This window comes from Notothenia rossii (genome assembly GCF_949606895.1).
Source record: "Notothenia rossii genome assembly, chromosome: 9".
Classification (NCBI taxonomy): Eukaryota; Metazoa; Chordata; class Actinopteri; order Perciformes; family Nototheniidae; genus Notothenia; species Notothenia rossii.
In genome coordinates, this window is record NC_136907.1 from 27,282,225 (window position 1) to 27,299,154 (window position 16,930).

The following is a 16,930-nucleotide window of genomic DNA, read 5'->3' on the forward strand; positions in this document are numbered from 1 at the left end:
TCATTATTATTTATTATTATTATTATTATTATCTGAAACGATGTAATAACTTTTAAAACTTTTTCCAGTCACTTGCCCCATGCATTCAGCAGCAGCAGGCATTCACTTTGATTTGATCCCGTTATGAAATGTCATCATTTCGACAATAAATAAATGCTACATAAACGTTATCTTGCACATTTTATCTAACCATCTCCGTTTCTAACTTTCAATATATTTTAAAAGAGATCTCTCTCATCTGCGTGCGGGGGCGGGGCCTCACAGACACGCTGCATCTCTCTCTCGCTCAGACATGCTGCAGCGCTGTGCAGTGTGCACAGTTCTCCCGGTAATGAATATTACATTTTGTGAGGAAACTTTTCCACCAATAACTCCAATAAGTATTCCAAAATGTATTCACTTCAGGTTTACGAAAGTAACTGGAATCAGGTTACTCGTTTTTCAAATGTAACGCCAGCTGAATACAGTTAGCCTACTGTACTTGATTTTTGTATTCTAATTACGTAACTCCGTTAGATATATTCCGTTACAACCGGTTACAACCCAACCCTGCTTCTAGGCTACTGTCCCGCAGCTCCTGCCACTCTGTTGGACTCTGTCGCAGCGGGGCTGCTGCTGTGGAGCGCACAAAGAAGACTGTTCACAACGAAGGATCACTTCTTCTTCAAGGCAGGGAAGGTTTCGCAGTAGGCAGTCTACTGTCCCGCAGCTGCTGCCTCTCTGTTGGACTCTGGTACTGCACCTTACTCACGACACGTTGTAAAAAAAAAAAAATTGGCGGGGGGCGAACGCAGTAACCACTCCGCCAACGCCACAGTCACCCAACTCGCGCGGGCCGGATGAGAATGTCTGGCGGGCCGGATGTGGCCCGCGGGCCGCCAGTTGGTGGTCACTGCTTTAGGTCAATAGCTGTGTCCCAATTCAGCGGCCGCATCCTCCTGAGGATGCATTCGGAGACCGCATACGTCACTTCCGCCAAACGAAGGCTGTCCCAATTTAAAAAAAAGACAAGACTCCTCCGAATGCGGCCCGCAAATGCAGCCTTCTTTCCCCAGATTTAGGGGATACATCTGATGTACACTCCGCGGTCTACCATATCCCAGGATGCAACGGGTGACGGTGACGAATGAGTTTTAAAAAAAAAATATGGCTTGTAACGTCCCATCAACGGCTACAACGGTTTCAGCTGGATTCGTTTTTAAATGTAAGTATGGGGTTTCAACTCACCCAAATAGTAAACGACATGAAAGAAAAGTAAACCTATTTAATTGGTGTATTTAAATATACGGGTTAGATGTCTTCTTTATATTACATACATAAAATAATATGAAGTGAATATTTCTAAACCCTGTTTGGTTTTCATATTGTTGGGATTCATTAAAGCTAATTTATTTATTTAACTGCTTTTGTTATACAAATCTTACTGCAACAATTTTGTTTTGATAGGGAGCAATTTATCCAGATGCGCGGGGAGAATGAAGCCCTCTTCACGGGGGCCAAATTCTCCGCCAGCATCGCTTGGAGGTAAGGCACAATATCCACTTTGTATGGTTCTTATTTTATGAATCATCCCTCATTTCATACAGTCCATTCTAATAACACAACTAGTATATGGGACAATGCCTTATTTCTTTGTTTTATTTGTGTAGGGATGGCTCCATGCCACCACTAAAAACAGAAAGAAGATTTCTTCCTAAGTGTGTGTGTCCTTGTGACATTGTTATTGTTTTATTCATAATACTAGATTTTTGACTGCTCTCTCTGTAATTAGGACGGTTTTGGAAGATATGGGCCTGCAGGGAAGATTTACTCCCCTGCAGGCTAAGAAGAAGTGGGACAATTTAAAAAAAAGATATAAAGTATGTGAGTTTTACAAGTTAATAAACACATTTGCTGACATTTGTTTATCTGCTGGTGTTTTTTTTTGTACTGCCATGATTGTTTTACTCTGCCTTTAGGATTGCAAATACCCAGGGTCAGGAGAGGGAGTCAGTGGGAAACCCACTGCTGCAACTTGGCCATGGTTTATCCAAATGGACGAGATATTAGGACAGAGGCCCTCCATCTGCCCCCCTGTCCTAATATCCTCCATGCCAGAGGACACGCCACGGCCAAGTGTAGCAGTGGGGGACCAAGAGGAGGACGAGGATGAGGATCGAGTTGAGGATGGGCTAATGGACCTCATCCGAGAAGACATGCAGCTGCAGAGGGAGGCAGCCCAGGAGAGCAGGGAGAACATCAACAGGCTTATAACTCTGCTAGAAAGATTAGTGGACAAATAATGTAATAAATAAATAAATGCAATGAGCAATATGACATTTATGATTTATTTAATTGAACAACATAACATACAAATAAAGTCCCAGGTGGTGCTGCTGGACCTGGCTGCCACAATTAAGACCCTGGTGTCCTCTGACGGTGGGTGGGGCTTCATTTTGGGGTGGTCTCCAGAGCTGTTGGGGATGCTTCTCTCCACGGTACATCGGATTGTTGGGCTAGGGTTCGCAGGGCGGACGCAATCGACGGCTGCCATGTCACTAAGATGTTTTCAGCAGCGGATAGGAACAAAAGATGTATATAAATATTGCACAAGGTTATTTTATCACAGCTCGTCAATTGTTCTACATACCTTTACTCATAATCGTGGTCACCAGGAACGTCCTCCAGGGCAGACACCTCTGCAGACAGTTGGTCCCGCCAAGGAGCACCACTGACTGCCTCCAACACATTCTCCCCCTCATCCTCCGCTACATCCTCCACAATGTCCTCTTCTGGGGCCATGATGTCGCCGGCCCCAATGCAGATGTTGTGGAGGACAGCACATGCTGTTATGAATTGAAATGTTTAAATTGGCAGAAATATATATATATATATGTTATACCTCATGTCAGATCTACTCTTCAGTATTATCAGAATGTCCTAATGAGTGATTACTTACTTGAGGAACAAAGGTCTGGTGCACCTCCAGCGCTTGCAGGAAGATACTCCTGAATCTTGTTTTCATCATCCCGAAGGCACGCTCGATGATGCAGCGTGCCCGGGAGTGATGGCTGTTGAAGCGCTGGGGCCCCACACCTTGCAGCGGCCGTTTGTAGGGAGTGATGAGGGGAAGTGGATGTTGGAGGCAGGGGTACCCCCTGTCTGCGAGGATATAGTGCCCTGGAGGAGGGTAGAGTGCCCGCCGATAGAGTGGGCTGTGGCGGAGCACTCTAGAGTCGTGGACTGACCCAGGCCAGCCCACGTATGTGTCAATGAAGCGGCCCTGATGGTCTATCTATGGGGTGTGTATCCTGGTCATAGAAAAACCTGTCCAGGACAGGGACGCTTAAATTGATCCTGCAATACAGGGGCCTTGACTGGTAGAGGGAAAGGTTGAGAAAAAAGGGTTAAATAAGTGAAGAGCATTTTTTTTCTGTGTTTATGTGTATAAATATATCTATTGACATGTTTATATATATATATATGTTTATTGATATATACACACACAAATATATATACTATATATTTATATATACACAAGCTATACTCATAGACGTCGGAACTAGGGGTGCGGCAGCACCCCCTCCCGTCAGCCTCAGGAATCACAGGATTAGCCTACGTTAAAAAAATAAAAATAAAGATTCTGAATTTAAACTCAATTTGTCTGACTTACATGTATTTCTTAATACAGATCTTTTGATGTGATATGCACCCTGCCTGGCTCAATACAGCAGCCTGGCTGGCATGGCATAGCTGTTGCTATGCAGACTGCATCTGACAGCTCACTGTGACGTTGGCCTATGTGTAAAAAAAAAAAAAAAAAAGTAGCGGGAATTTTTTTTATGTTTGCTGTGTTCGCGGCTCTCATTTGTTTTTAGCATATGCATAGGCTACATCAGGCATCCTCAAAGTCCGGACTCCGGTCCGGATCCGGACCGAACCACAACTGTCTCTGGACTCTGAGCAAATTATACTTTTCATATGCGAGACATCGCCACAACGCAACGAGTCAAAATGTTCCGCTGTGTCCAACAACAAACAGCGCTCTGCATGTCCGACTGTTCCACTGTCTGTGTGTGTCTGTCAACACATTGGTCCAATCCCATTCAGCATCCCGTCAGAGTTGTTTCCCCCCACCAACAGTCTGCGAATCAGAGGCACAGTAGGGCGGGTCTTCGCGGAATGCGGGTGGGAAAAATGCGTGTGTTTAAAAAAAAAAAGTCAGAGAGTTAACAGCTCATCTAGTTGCATCTGTACTGTAGAGCTCTAGTAGCCTAGTTTCACCTACTGGGGTGGCATGGGGGGGCAACTGCTACCCTCAAAATAGGCCTTGCCACCCCAGCTGCCACCCCAGTTGGCAGCTTTGTTTTGAAAGAAAAGTTGTGGCTCATCGGAGAGAAAGTCTCTAATGTCCGAGTACAAGTGAATGCAGCACAAGACGCACGCCTTGTAACCCCTCCCCCGGCCCTGGCGCGAGCTTGGAAATATGATAGGCGGCGATTTCATTTGAACGGTACGGCGCAAAACGAGAAGCATTCGGACCCAAGTACTGAAGGAATGAGGTATTTGCGGTCTGCAATGACAGAGAAGAGCCTGTCAGGTTGGCTGTACTCAGCATTGAATCAAAACGCACTAAAGCTGTTGATCTTAATCAGTGTGTGAGGCGTTTTGCTGAACAAGATGGTAATCGCCGCATTCAGCTGTAAAAGACATGTCAACTTGATGCTCTGCTCACGGATGAGCATACAAAACTGTTAAGATGATGACCTTACGTGTGTAAATATATGTTTTTCTTTGTGGGGGTCTGCCCCCAAAAAACAGTTTCAAGTCCTGAGAAAGTCAAATAAGACGGTGTGTAAAACTACACTGCCCAGCCAAAAGAAAGTAACCACTTTGATTGAACTAGGCCAGTAGGTAAGGGCTTTCCACTGGATCATAACTGAAGTATAAAATAATGCATGACTGAAGTGATGGAGACCATGTGTGAAGGCAAACTAAAAGAGGAAATAACAGGTCAAATCAAGCAAATCCCCCTCTCAGATTCCCCAGCAACCAGAAGAACATAAATACTGGCTGGTGATTTGATGAATCAGCTTTGTGATGGAATACAAAAAGCACAGTGCATTTCCTTAGCTGTGGATGAGTCCACTGACAATGCTCAGTTGCTGGTGTTTGTGAGTTTTTATGATGAGGCAAAGGGGGGGTTTGTTGAAGATGTTGGGCCTGACGAACCTCAGTGGACACACAAGGGGGCAAGACATTTATAAAGCAATAATGGGAATGCTGAATGAAAGAAGGTGCGGCTGCCTTTATTCATAACTGCAGCTCTTACACTGCGACCCTGAGGGATCAAGCACAGACACAATAACAAGGAAAACTGCTGCATACAGATTATTTTTGTTTTTGCAACCTTGTGTTAAGAATCTTGTTGTAATTGTTTAAAAGTTTGAATGACCGTAATAAACGGACCTTTGTCTTATTGAAAAAAAAATGTTGGACCTTTAAGATTTGTATTTGAGTACCCCTGGGCTACATGATTTGAGTTCAACTACGCCAGCTAGAACTAGCCTATGTCTCAAAAACGAATTTCAGATTTTTTTACAAATCCGCCCGACCCAGCTAAACGTCCGAGAGAGACACCTAGAGGCTGTGTGCCAGCAACCGGACAGCAGCAGCAGGCAGCCGAAGGGCCCGGCGGCCCTCGGCCTCTTCCTCCCTCCCCAGCGCCACCACCAGCACCCGGTGCTAGCCAAGAAGAGGCAATATCATGCAAACCACCACAGGATTACAATTTTCCTGCCAAGAAGTTGGGTGAGAACTTCACTCGTTCCTGCAAGGCCGCCTGGTTCAGAGAGTGGCCGTGGCTGGAATACATCGCGGTCAGTGATGGCATTGTGTGTGGTGTGTGCAGGTCAGCTGTCAAGCGCAAGTTGGTCGGGTCAGAACAAGCTGACAGTCTGTTTTTGAAAGATACGGGCTTTTCAAACTGGAGAAAAGCAAAGGAGAAAATCAGAGACCACGAGAAAACACGCATTCATTTAGATGCGACTCAAAGATTGGCTGCATTGAAAACTACGCCAATTAATGCGCTTTTGTCTGAGGCTGCTGCTAAAGAACAAATAACAGCCCGGAAAATGCTGGAGCTCGTTTTCAGCAGCGTGAGATTCCTGGGGCGCCAGGGACTCCCTCTGAGAGGAGCTGCAAATCGGGATGGGGTGTTGTGGCAGCTAGTGGTCGAGAGGGTACGCGCTGATCCTGACCTGCAAAACTGGATGAAGAGGAGGGACAATTGGATGTCGGGCAGCATCCAGAATGAAGTTCTGGAGCTGTTTGCCCATGATATCCAGAGGAAAATCGGAGCCAAAGCATCCGAAAGTCCTTTTTTCGGCTTAACTGCTGATGGGACCACCGACGTCAGTGGAAAAGAACAGTTCTCATGCAGTATACAATTTGCAGATGACAATCTTGAAGTCCAGAATTTCTTTCTGGGCTTTTACAACGCTCCAGACACAACCGCCGAGATGCTTTTTCTGTGCATTAAAGATGTCCTTGTTCGGCTAAATCTGCCGCTGGAGAAGCTGAAAGGCTACTGTTTTGATGGAGCCAGCAACATGTCAGGGAGGTTCAAGGGAGTGCAGGCAAGATTAAAGGAAACATGTCCTGACTCCTTGTTTGTCCACTGCGCAAACCACTCTCTGGATTTAGTGTTGCAAGAAGTGGCAAAAGAAGTGCGCCTTGTTGCCGATACACTGAACTTTGTTCGGGAAGTCACAGTTGTGATTAATGATTCAGCAAAGAGAAAAACGTTATACCAGTCTCTTTTTGGATGTGGAGAAGTGATCAACCTGCTTGCCCTGTGCCCAACTCGGTGGTGCGTCAGAGTTGTGGCACTGTCACGGTTGCTGGCATGCTATGGAGAGATGCTGCAGACATTTAGGACCTTGGAGAGTGACAGGATTGTCAAGGGGGAGACGCGTGCCAAAGTGGCAGGATTGCTCAAAAAGGGCACCACTACGCGCACAGTCTTTGGTTTGTTTGCCTGCGTTACCATGTTTACGCCATGTGAATCCGTGGCTCGGTCACTGCAAGGCACCAAAGTCACAGCCCTTGGATCAATGGAAGCTGCCAAACTTCTTTGCCAGCGACTGAACACACTCAGACAAGATGACACCTTCGCTGACCTTGTGGCCAAGACCAAACAATACACAGAGCGCTACAACTTGAAGCCTCCTCATCCAGTGCGCACCAGCAAGACCCCAGCGCGTTTTCGCCATACAGCGGAGGAGGAGGAACGGGAGTTGGAGAACGAGGGTAAATAAATAGGCCTAAATAAATAAATAAATAATGCCAACAGTATTTTAAAATTAATCATAAAGCTCATCGGTCTGTAATGTTGAAAGAATGCAACAAATACGCACACAGAGCGTGCTCTCCAGCATTTGTGGACAGATTTGATCTATCCATAGAAAACGATATCATAGTTCATAATAATGTACTACATCCATGTACGCTTATTTGCGAAATTAGCCTGCAATTAATAATTCATTACAACGGTATCAACTGACTAAATAACGTATAGGCCTACTTTCATAACAAACCATATTCATAATTTGAATTTAAATTGAAAATGTAAGGTTGACCCACCCAGCTTAAATAGGCAGCCCATATGGAAACTATTTGTTGGTTGTTGTTTAACTGTTATATTTAACTATTAAAGAATATCCAAGCCTGTGGAAGAGGGAATTGTTTGAGGCCCTGGACTTGGTGCGCACAGAGGTGGAGCGGCGCTTTGACCAGGAAGGACTCCGCGTAGCTGCAGGGCGAGAGCAGGCAGTTCTACAGGCGGCCCAAGGGAAACGAGTGGATGTGGGTTCCCTGGAACTGACTTCCTTTTCAAGAGAGCAGCTAAGCCTTGAGCTGGACATCCTGAGCGACGTGTGTAGGGGGCGAGAAGTGAAAACCATTCAGGATGTATTGGCCATTCTGCACACCTTGCAGCCCCAATCCCGCTCCATGCTGTCGGAAGCGGAGAGGCTCATAAAGCTCTGTCTGGCTCTGCCCATTTCTGTCGCGGCATCCGAGCGCTCGTTCTCGGCGTTGCGCAGGTTGAAAACGTGGCTGCGCAATACTATTAAGCAGGAGAGACTCACTCATTTGGCCATTATGAATGCGCATAGCGACCTTCTCGATGAATGCGATGTCTCGACCCTGCTTAAAGAATTTATCAGCAGAACAACGGAGAGAAGGTCTACTTTTGGAACAGTTTAAAAGCCCTTACGAGCGCAAAGTAAACCGTTATTTTTCTGAATGTTCCATTAGGCCTATGTTCGTAAAGGCTGTATTATTCTGTTGATTTTCTGAATGCTGTAGGCCTATGTTATCGCCTATTAGGCTACAGTATGTTCCTTAATAAAGGCTTGATTAATTCATTAATTCATTTTGTTTCATACATTTTCGTAACAATGAAGATGCTGCGTGTGTTTATGTAGCCTATATCTGTTATGTATAGGCCTAGGCTATTAGGCCTACGTGTCGAGTTCGTTAATCATTGATAGTGTGAGTTTCCCCCCCGACCCTCCCAGCAAAAATCCCGCACCCCCCCCCCCCCAGAAAATAGTTCCGACGTCCCTGGCTATACTCAACCTGAAATTAAATTTGTGTGTTCATCATGCGCTTGTTTTGCCTGCGTGCTAATATCATTGGTTCTAGCGCGTCGTTCTCTCAGGGCCACCGTAGTTTAGTGATTTTATTGCAGCATACAGCCAACACGTAAATAATCAACGTGGAAGCACATCTCTCGTTGGCTGAAGCATCTAACAATCTTACATTTGACAAATGAATGAATCAACGCCCTGCTTTTATTTCAGAGGGGAGAGTGTCGGCTCCAGAAGTCTTTTCCTGACTCGCCTCTAATCAAATCTGATGTGAGCGCCTCTGAATCCGAGGATCTCACTTCAGGAGGAATCAGTGACTCCTGTAGCTCCCCTGGGACCTTTCACCAAAACGTGTTTTTCCCAAGGTGATAGTTGCAGAGATATTGGTCGTTCAAAGTCCAGTCTGTTGGAAGAGTACACACTTTCAGGGAAATTAGCCAAAACTAACGGACAGTTTGCACATCACTTGGGGTACGACGCTGAAGTTGGCTTCCGATTCAGAGCATCCGATTCGGCAGTTAAGGGGAAAGTTAAGGGACATTTAATGTACAGCGCTGAGCGAACAATCCTCCGTGTTTGAACCTCTTAAATCGCTGCATAGCCGATTTATTTGGACTGGATTATCCCAGAGAGTCTAAAGATTATTTATAACCCAGTTTGAGATTTGTGAAAACTTTATTCTATTTGTGAAAATACAAAAAAGAGAGATTTCAGTGCTTTTTTCACATGTAGACCACATTAGACCAGGTCCTGATCTAAAACCACTTGACCTAGACTCATCATATCTGGACTGGATTATCCCAGAGGGTCTAAAGATTCTTTATAACACCGTTTCAGATTTGTGAAACCTTTATTCTATTTGTGAAAATACAAACAAGGAAGATTTTGCAGCTTTTTTAAAATCTAGACCACATTAGACCAGGTCCTGATCTAAAACCACTAGACCTAGACTCATCAAATCTGGACTGGATTATCCCAGAGGGTCTAAAGATTATTTATAACAAAGTTTCAGATTTGTGAAATCTTTATTGTATTTGTGAAAATACAAACAAGGGAGATTTTGATGCTTTTTAAAAAAATCTAGACCACATTAGACAAGGTCCTGATCTAAAACCACTAAACCTAGACTCATCAAATCTGGACTGGATTATCCCAGAGGGTCTAAACATTCTTTATAACACCGTTTCAGATTTGTGAAACCTTTATTCTATTTGTGAAAATACAAACAAGGGAGATTTTGCAGCTTTTTTTAAATCTAGACCACATTAGACCAGGTCCTGATCTAAAACCACTTGACCTAGACTCATCAAATCTGGACTGGATTATCCCAGAGAGTCTAAAGATTATTTATAACACAGTTTCAGATTTGTGAAACCTTAATTCTATTTGTGAAAATACAAACAAGGGAGATTTCAGTGCTTTTTTCGCATCCTGACCACATTAGACCAGGTCCTTATCTAAAACCACTAGACCTAGACTCATCAAATCTGGACTGGATTATCCCAGAGGATCTAAAGATTCTTTATAACAACGTTTCAGATTTGTGAAACCTCTTTTCTATTTGTGAAAATACAAACAAGGGAGATTTTGCAGCTTTTTTTAAATCTAGACCACATTAGACCAGGTCCTGATCTAAAACCACGATACCTTCAACCTCCAGACAGGGAAGATAGACAAACTAACATCTCTGTTAACCACCTTTGCTTTTTCACTGTCTCCATCCCAACCAAATCATAACGCTGGCAATGTCCTTGATCTCATATTCTCAAGGAACTGCACTACTTCTAACCTCTCTGTAAACGCGCTCCGCACATCCGATCACTTCTTCATTTCATTCTCTCTACCCCTTTCCAAACATAACAAACTAATCTCTTCTCATCCGGCACCTGTCCACCGTAACCTCCGTTCCCTCTCCCCCTCTACCTTTGCCTCATCGGTGCTCTCAGCCCTCCCTTCACCCACACACTGACCTCATTCTCCCCTCTCTTTCCAAGTGAGGTTCTTACCCTCATTACCTCTGCCCGTCCTACCAGCTGTCCTCTGGACCCTATCCCCTCAAACCTCCTTCAGACTATCGCTCCTGATATTCTACAGTTTCTCACCCATTTCATCAACACTTCTCTAACTTCTGGTCACTTTCCAAACAGTCTCAAGGAGGCAAGAGTAAACCCTCTCCTAAAGAAACCCACTCTCAACCCGTCTGATGTTATAAACTACAGGCCTGTCTCTCTCCTCCCGTTCCTGTCTAAAACACTTGAACGCGCTGTCTTTAAACAACTCACTTGTTATCTCCATCAGAACAACCTTCTGGATCCGCACCAGTCTGGTTTCAAGGCAGGTCACTCAACAGAAACTGCCCTCCTTGCTGTCACTGAGGAACTGCACACTGCTAAAGCAGCCTCCCTCTCCTCTGTCATCATCCTTCTGGACCTGTCTGCTGCATTCGACACGGTGAACCATCAGATCCTCCTTCGCACTCTCCAAAAACTTGGAGTTTCAGGCTCTGCACTTTTCCTCCTCACCTCATACCTCAAAGACCGCACCTACAGGGTAACTTGGAGAGGGTCCGAGTCCGAACCTTGTCAATTAACTACAGGGGTCCCTCAGGGATCTGTTCTTGGTCCCCTCCTCTTCTCCCTGTACACAAACTCGCTCGGATCTGTCATTAGCCCGCATGGTTTTTCATACCACTGCTACGCTGACGACACCCAACTAATTCTGTCCTTTCCCCGCTCAGAGAACCAGGTCGTCGCACGCATCTCTGCTTGCCTAGCATACATCTCTCAGTAGATGTCTGCTCATCACCTCAAACTCAACCTTGACAAGACTGAACTGCTTTTCCTTCCGGAAAAAGATTGTCCCACTCTTGACCTAACAATCAACATCGCCACTTCTGTTGTTTCCCCGACTCAGACTGCAAGGAATCTGGGTGTGACCCTAGATAACAAACTGTCCTTCACTGCAAACATCGCTGCTACAACCCGCTGCTGCAGATACATGCTTTACAACATCAGGAGGATATGTCCCCAGCTGACCCAGAAAGCCACGCAGGTTCTGGTCCAGGCTCTCGTCATCTCACGCCTAGACTACTGCAACTCCCTCCTGGCTGGTCTACCTGCATGTGCCATCCGACCTCTGCAGCTCATCCAGAATGCAGCGGCTCGTCTGGTCTTCAACCTTCCTAAATGTTCCCACACCACGCCGCTCCTCCGCTCCCTTCACTGGCTTCTGGTAACTGCTAGAATACTTCAAGACACTGGTACTTGCGTACCATGCTGCGAATGGATCTGGCCCTTCCTACATCCAGGACATGGTTAAACCGTACACCCCAGCACGTGCACTCCGCTCTGCATCAGCCAAACAGCTTGCTGCACCCGCACTGCAAGGGGGACCCAAGTTCCCGTCACCAAAAACACGTGGGTTTGCTATCCTGGCTCCAAAATGGTGGAATAAACATTGAAATCAGGACAGCAGAAAGCTTACACATCTTCTTCAAACTGAAAACTCATCTCTTTCGACTCCACTTCAAGCGATAGAATTACTAACAAAGCACTTATATACTAATAAAGGACTGGCTTATCTAAAGCCAGTTGAGTAGCACTTGAAATGTTTGGCTCTATGAAACCTGATGTACTTATATGATTCTGTTTTCTTCAAGGTTGTATCTTCTGGGTCGAATGTACTTATTGTAAGTCGCTTTGGATAAATGTGTCAGCTAAATGTAATGTAATGTAATGTCTCCTTTTTATTGCGAGATGCAGGGTGTAAAGGAGGTTGTCCACTGTGCAAGTGTTTGTCATTGACACAGTTTGCTGTCCAATTGTTCCCTCTCCTCCCCAATGTGGACAGCATCCCTTTTGCTTTTCCCTTGCATTTGTTTCAGACAGTTTATACTTTTTTCTCTGAGCAGTTGGAGTAGGGGGGCTGAAGTACTTCGACTTTCTTTTCTGCGTTTTACTTCGCTTCTTCCATGTCTCCTCTTGTGACAGAGGAAGTGTCTCTGGTCCCTCAGATTGTCTTTTGTCTTCAACGTATGTTTTTGAAGGATGCACCTGTTTTTTCATTATTGCAACGCCCTTGAGTCTTCCAACCACAAACTCTTGCTGTAGCTGGAGAAAGTCGCCTGCTCTTCTGTGCAATTTGGATGAAAGGATCACTTTTTTTGTTGTGCGGAACCAGTTCTCTACAACAGCATTACTGTCACAGGTTTTGTCAAGATCTTTGAGCATCAGGCTTGTCCAAAGAGGCACAGTACCAGCGTAATGGAGAATTATTTCCACAAGAGTCACAATAATGAGGATTTGGCTGGCATGCTCTGTTTGCGTCATCCTCCTTCCCTGCTTCCTCCTGTGCTTGTGTGACCACCTCTTTGATAGGAGCAAAGAAAGGGGATGATTTTGTGAGAGATCTGTGCATGTCTTCAAAATCAGAAGGTGTGTGGTCTTCATCTTCATTTTTGAAATTGATATTTTCTGACTTCTGTGTCCATATGGCCTCCTGCAGTGCTGAGAGATGTTTCTTGCACCCATTAGTTTCAGTCTTTGATGAAAAAACATGAAATTGACAATACCTGGCCAAATACAGTGGCATTTTGAAGGAGGGCAAAACAGTACAAAAAAAATAGTTTCGTCTCCTTTCTGCACTGAACCATGGACAACTTCATACTGATCAACTTCAGCATGTAAGCAGCACAGCGGTGTATTACTGTCAGCTGCACTGACTGCTGCCCTTGGAATTAAGATAAGGTATAATAAGGTATAAGTTATAAGGTTTTATAGAATAAAGGTTTCACAAATCTGAAACTGTGTTATAAAGAATCTTTAGACTCTCTGGGATAATCCAGTCCAGATTTGATGAGTGTAGGTCAAGTGGTTTCAGATCAGGACCTGGTCTAATGTGGTCTACATGTAAAAAAAGCACTGAAATCTCCCTTTTTTGTATTTTCACAAATAGAATTAAGGTTTCACAAATTTAAAACTGTGTTATAAAGAATCTTTAGAGTCTCTGGGATAATCCAGTCCAGATTTGATGAGTCTAGGTATAGTGGTTTTACATCAGGACCTGGTCTGATGTGGTCTAGATAAAAAAAAAGCATCAAAATCTCCCTTTTTGTATTTTCACAAATAGAATAAAGGTTTCACAAGGCTGAAACTGTGTTATAAAGAAACTTTAGACCCTCTGGGAGAATCCAGTCCAGATTTGATGAGTCTAGGTCTAGTGGATTTAGATCAGGACCTGGTCTAATGTGGTCTAGATTTAAAAAAAACACGATAATGACGTTGTATATGCACGTTAAAGAGAGAGAGTAAACAATAAAAATACGTAAATTGTATTAAATCAAGGAGGCAATTAAAAGCACCCTGCAAACTATTATCCAATGAGCATATTTCCAGCACTTAAACACTTTCAATAACAGCCCATACCGTCGTTCAAGTCCCCCTATCATGATGAATGAAAACAATCTGCGTGTTGATGGAATGTACTTTCTTTCTATTGACGAACACGTCCTCATCTTTTGATGGCGCAATTATTTTTATGTGCGTCCCGTCAATAGCACCGACCACACCTTGCATACCTGCAATTGCCATGAAGTTGGCTTTGATCCTGTGTAGTTGTTGATTGTCCAAAGGACACCAGATAAACTGTTGGATGATATGTGGTCTAGAGAGCGCGCTGATGGTTTGGTTTATGGCACGGCTGACTGATGGTTGCGATATTCCTAAATCGTCGGCATTGCAAAGTTGCATTTTCCCTGTTGCTAAATATCGTAGTGTTGCCAAACATTTTATTTCCGGACTAATGGGGTTATTCCTGTTAGTCGGGGATGTTATTGCATCCCGAACTAATTCCACAACAAGTTTGATACCCTCACGATTTAGCCTATATCTCTTGATCAATTCACAGTCTTCCATTGTCTCCAAAACATTTCGTCTCGCAGCCATTTTCAGATTCTTTGTGAATAGGTTTTACTGAGTTAGGAGTCCTCTCGAGGACTTTTAAGCTCTCCTAAACTTAGGTGCTACTTTTAGGCCTAAAATACTTTGTGAATTGCTCTTAGTGAATAAAATTAGGAGTTCTAAATGTAAGACTGACACGCCCATTATGTTTAGGAGTTTCTCCTAAATTCGCCAGTTTGGAGCTACTTTTAGCCCTAAGATCCTTAGTGAATACGGCCCCTGGTCTAATGTGGTCTAGATTTAGAAAAAGCTGCAAAATCTCCCTTGTTTGTTTTTTCACAAACAGAATAAAGGTTTCACAAATCTGAAACGGTTTTATAAAGAGACTTTAGACTCTCTTGGATAATCCAGTCCAGATTTGATGAGTCTAGGTCAAGTGGTTTTATATCAGGACCAGGGGCTGTATTCACAAAGCATTTTATCTTACCGCTAGGAGTGCTCCTAACTCGCGTTAAAACATTTTACGTAGGAGTTTTTTCTTAAAAGTTATTCACAAAGCCGCTGAGACCTACTCATACTAAGGATAAATCACAAAGAGTGAACTAAGAGTTACGCGCCGTTGCTATGGATTACGTTGATTCTCGTGCATGAGTTTAGAAGCGGTCAGTACGGTGATTGGTTGTTCAGAGAAGGCGGTCTCGGTGAAACTCATCCGCAACATCCCACAAACGAGCCCACTAAATCACCGAAAAACAAGGAAATAGCCTAGGCTAGAAATGTATTCCTATCAAATAGTTATGGACAGTGCAGTTAGCAGAGTACACGCATGATGACAAGTTTGTGCAGACCACGATAATGACGTTGTATATGCACTTTAAAGAGAGAGAGCAAACAATAAAAATACGTAAATTGCATTAAATCAAGGGGGCAATTAAAAGCACCCTGCAAACTATTATCCAATGAGCATATTTCCAGCACTTAAACACTTTCAATAACAGCCCATACCGCCGTTCAAGTCCCCCTATCATGATGAATGAAAACAATCTGCGTGTTGATGGAATGTACTTTCTTTCTATTGACGAACACGTCCTCATCTTTTGATGGCGCAATTATTTTTATGTGCGTCCCGTCAATAGCACCGACCACACCGGGCATACCTGCAATTGCCATGAAGTTGGCTTTGATCCTGTGTAGTTGTTGATTGTCCAAAGGAAACCGGATAAACTGTTGGATGATATGTGGTCTAGAGAGCGCGTTGATGGTTTGGTTTATGGCATGGCTGACTGATGGTTGCGATATCCCTAAATCGTCGGCATTGCAAAGTTGCATTTTCCCTGTTGCTAAATATCGTAGTGTTGCCAAACATTTTATTTCCGGACTAATGGGGTTATTCCTGTTAGTCGGGGATGTTATTGCATCCCGCACTAATTTCACAACAAGTTTGATACCCTCACGATTTAGCCTATATCTCTTGATCAATTCACAGTCTTCCATTGTCTCCAAAACATTTCGTCTCGCAGCCATTTTCAGATTCTTTGTGAATAGGTCTTACTGAGTTAGGAGTCCTCTCGAGGACTTTTAAGCTCTCCTAAATTTAGGTGCTACTTTTAGGCCTAAAATACTTTGTGAATTGCTCTTAGTGAATAAAATTAGGAGTCCTAAATGTAAGACTGACACGCCCATTATGTTTAGGAGTTTCTCCTAAATTCGCCAGTTAGGAGCTACTTTTAGCCCTAAGATCCTTTGTGAATACGGCCCCTGGTCTAATGTGGTCAAGATGCGAAAAAAGCACTGAAATCTCCCTTGTTTGTATTTTCACAAATGGAATAAAGGTTTCACAAATCTAAAACGGTGTTATAAAGAATCTTTAGACTCTCTGGGATAATCCAGTCCAGATTTGATGAGTCTAGGTATAGTGGTTTTAGATCAGGACCTGGTCTAATGTGGTCTAGATTTTAAAAAAGCTGCAAAATCTCCATTGTTTGTATTTTCATAAATAGAATAAAGGTTTCACAAATCTGAAAATGTGTTATAAAGAATCTTTAGACCCTCTGGGATAATCCAGTCAAGATTTGATGAGTGTAGGTCTATTGGTTTCAGATCAGGACCTGGTCTAATGTGGTCTACATGTAAAAAAAGCACTGAAATCTACCTTTTTTCTATTTTCACAAATAGAATAAAGGTTTCAAAAATCTCAAACCGGGTTATAAATAATCTTTAGACTCTCTGGGATAATCCAGTCCAAATAAATCGGCTATGCAGCGATTTAAGAGGTTCAAACACGGATGATTGTTCGCTCAGCGCTGTAAATTAAATGTCCCTTAACTTTCCCCTTAACTGCCGAATCGGATGCTCTGAATCGGAAGCCAACTTCAGCGTCGTACTTGACGAGGGAGAACA

The 16,930-nt window shown here is 43.8% G+C and overlaps 1 protein-coding gene and 1 long non-coding RNA gene across 2 annotated transcripts; one reads left to right on the forward strand and one right to left on the reverse strand.

Moving 5' to 3' along the window:
* Positions 1-258: 258 nt before the first annotated feature.
* Positions 259-2,282, forward strand: LOC307017810 (uncharacterized protein; the record flags this gene model as incomplete). Its single annotated transcript, XM_079647617.1, has 4 exons — positions 259-1,204; positions 1,447-1,524; positions 1,772-1,859; positions 1,959-2,282. Coding segments are annotated over exons 1-4 (492 nt in total). The 5' UTR covers positions 259-1,202.
* A 120-nt stretch (positions 2,283-2,402) lies between these two features.
* LOC307017813 lies at positions 2,403-6,401 on the reverse strand. Its single transcript, XR_013802261.1, has 3 exons — positions 2,939-6,401; positions 2,630-2,825; positions 2,403-2,537 (listed from the first exon to the last, which is right to left on the reverse strand). It is a non-coding gene; the product is annotated as an uncharacterized lncRNA (long non-coding RNA).
* Between the last annotated feature and the right edge of the window lie 10,529 nt (positions 6,402-16,930).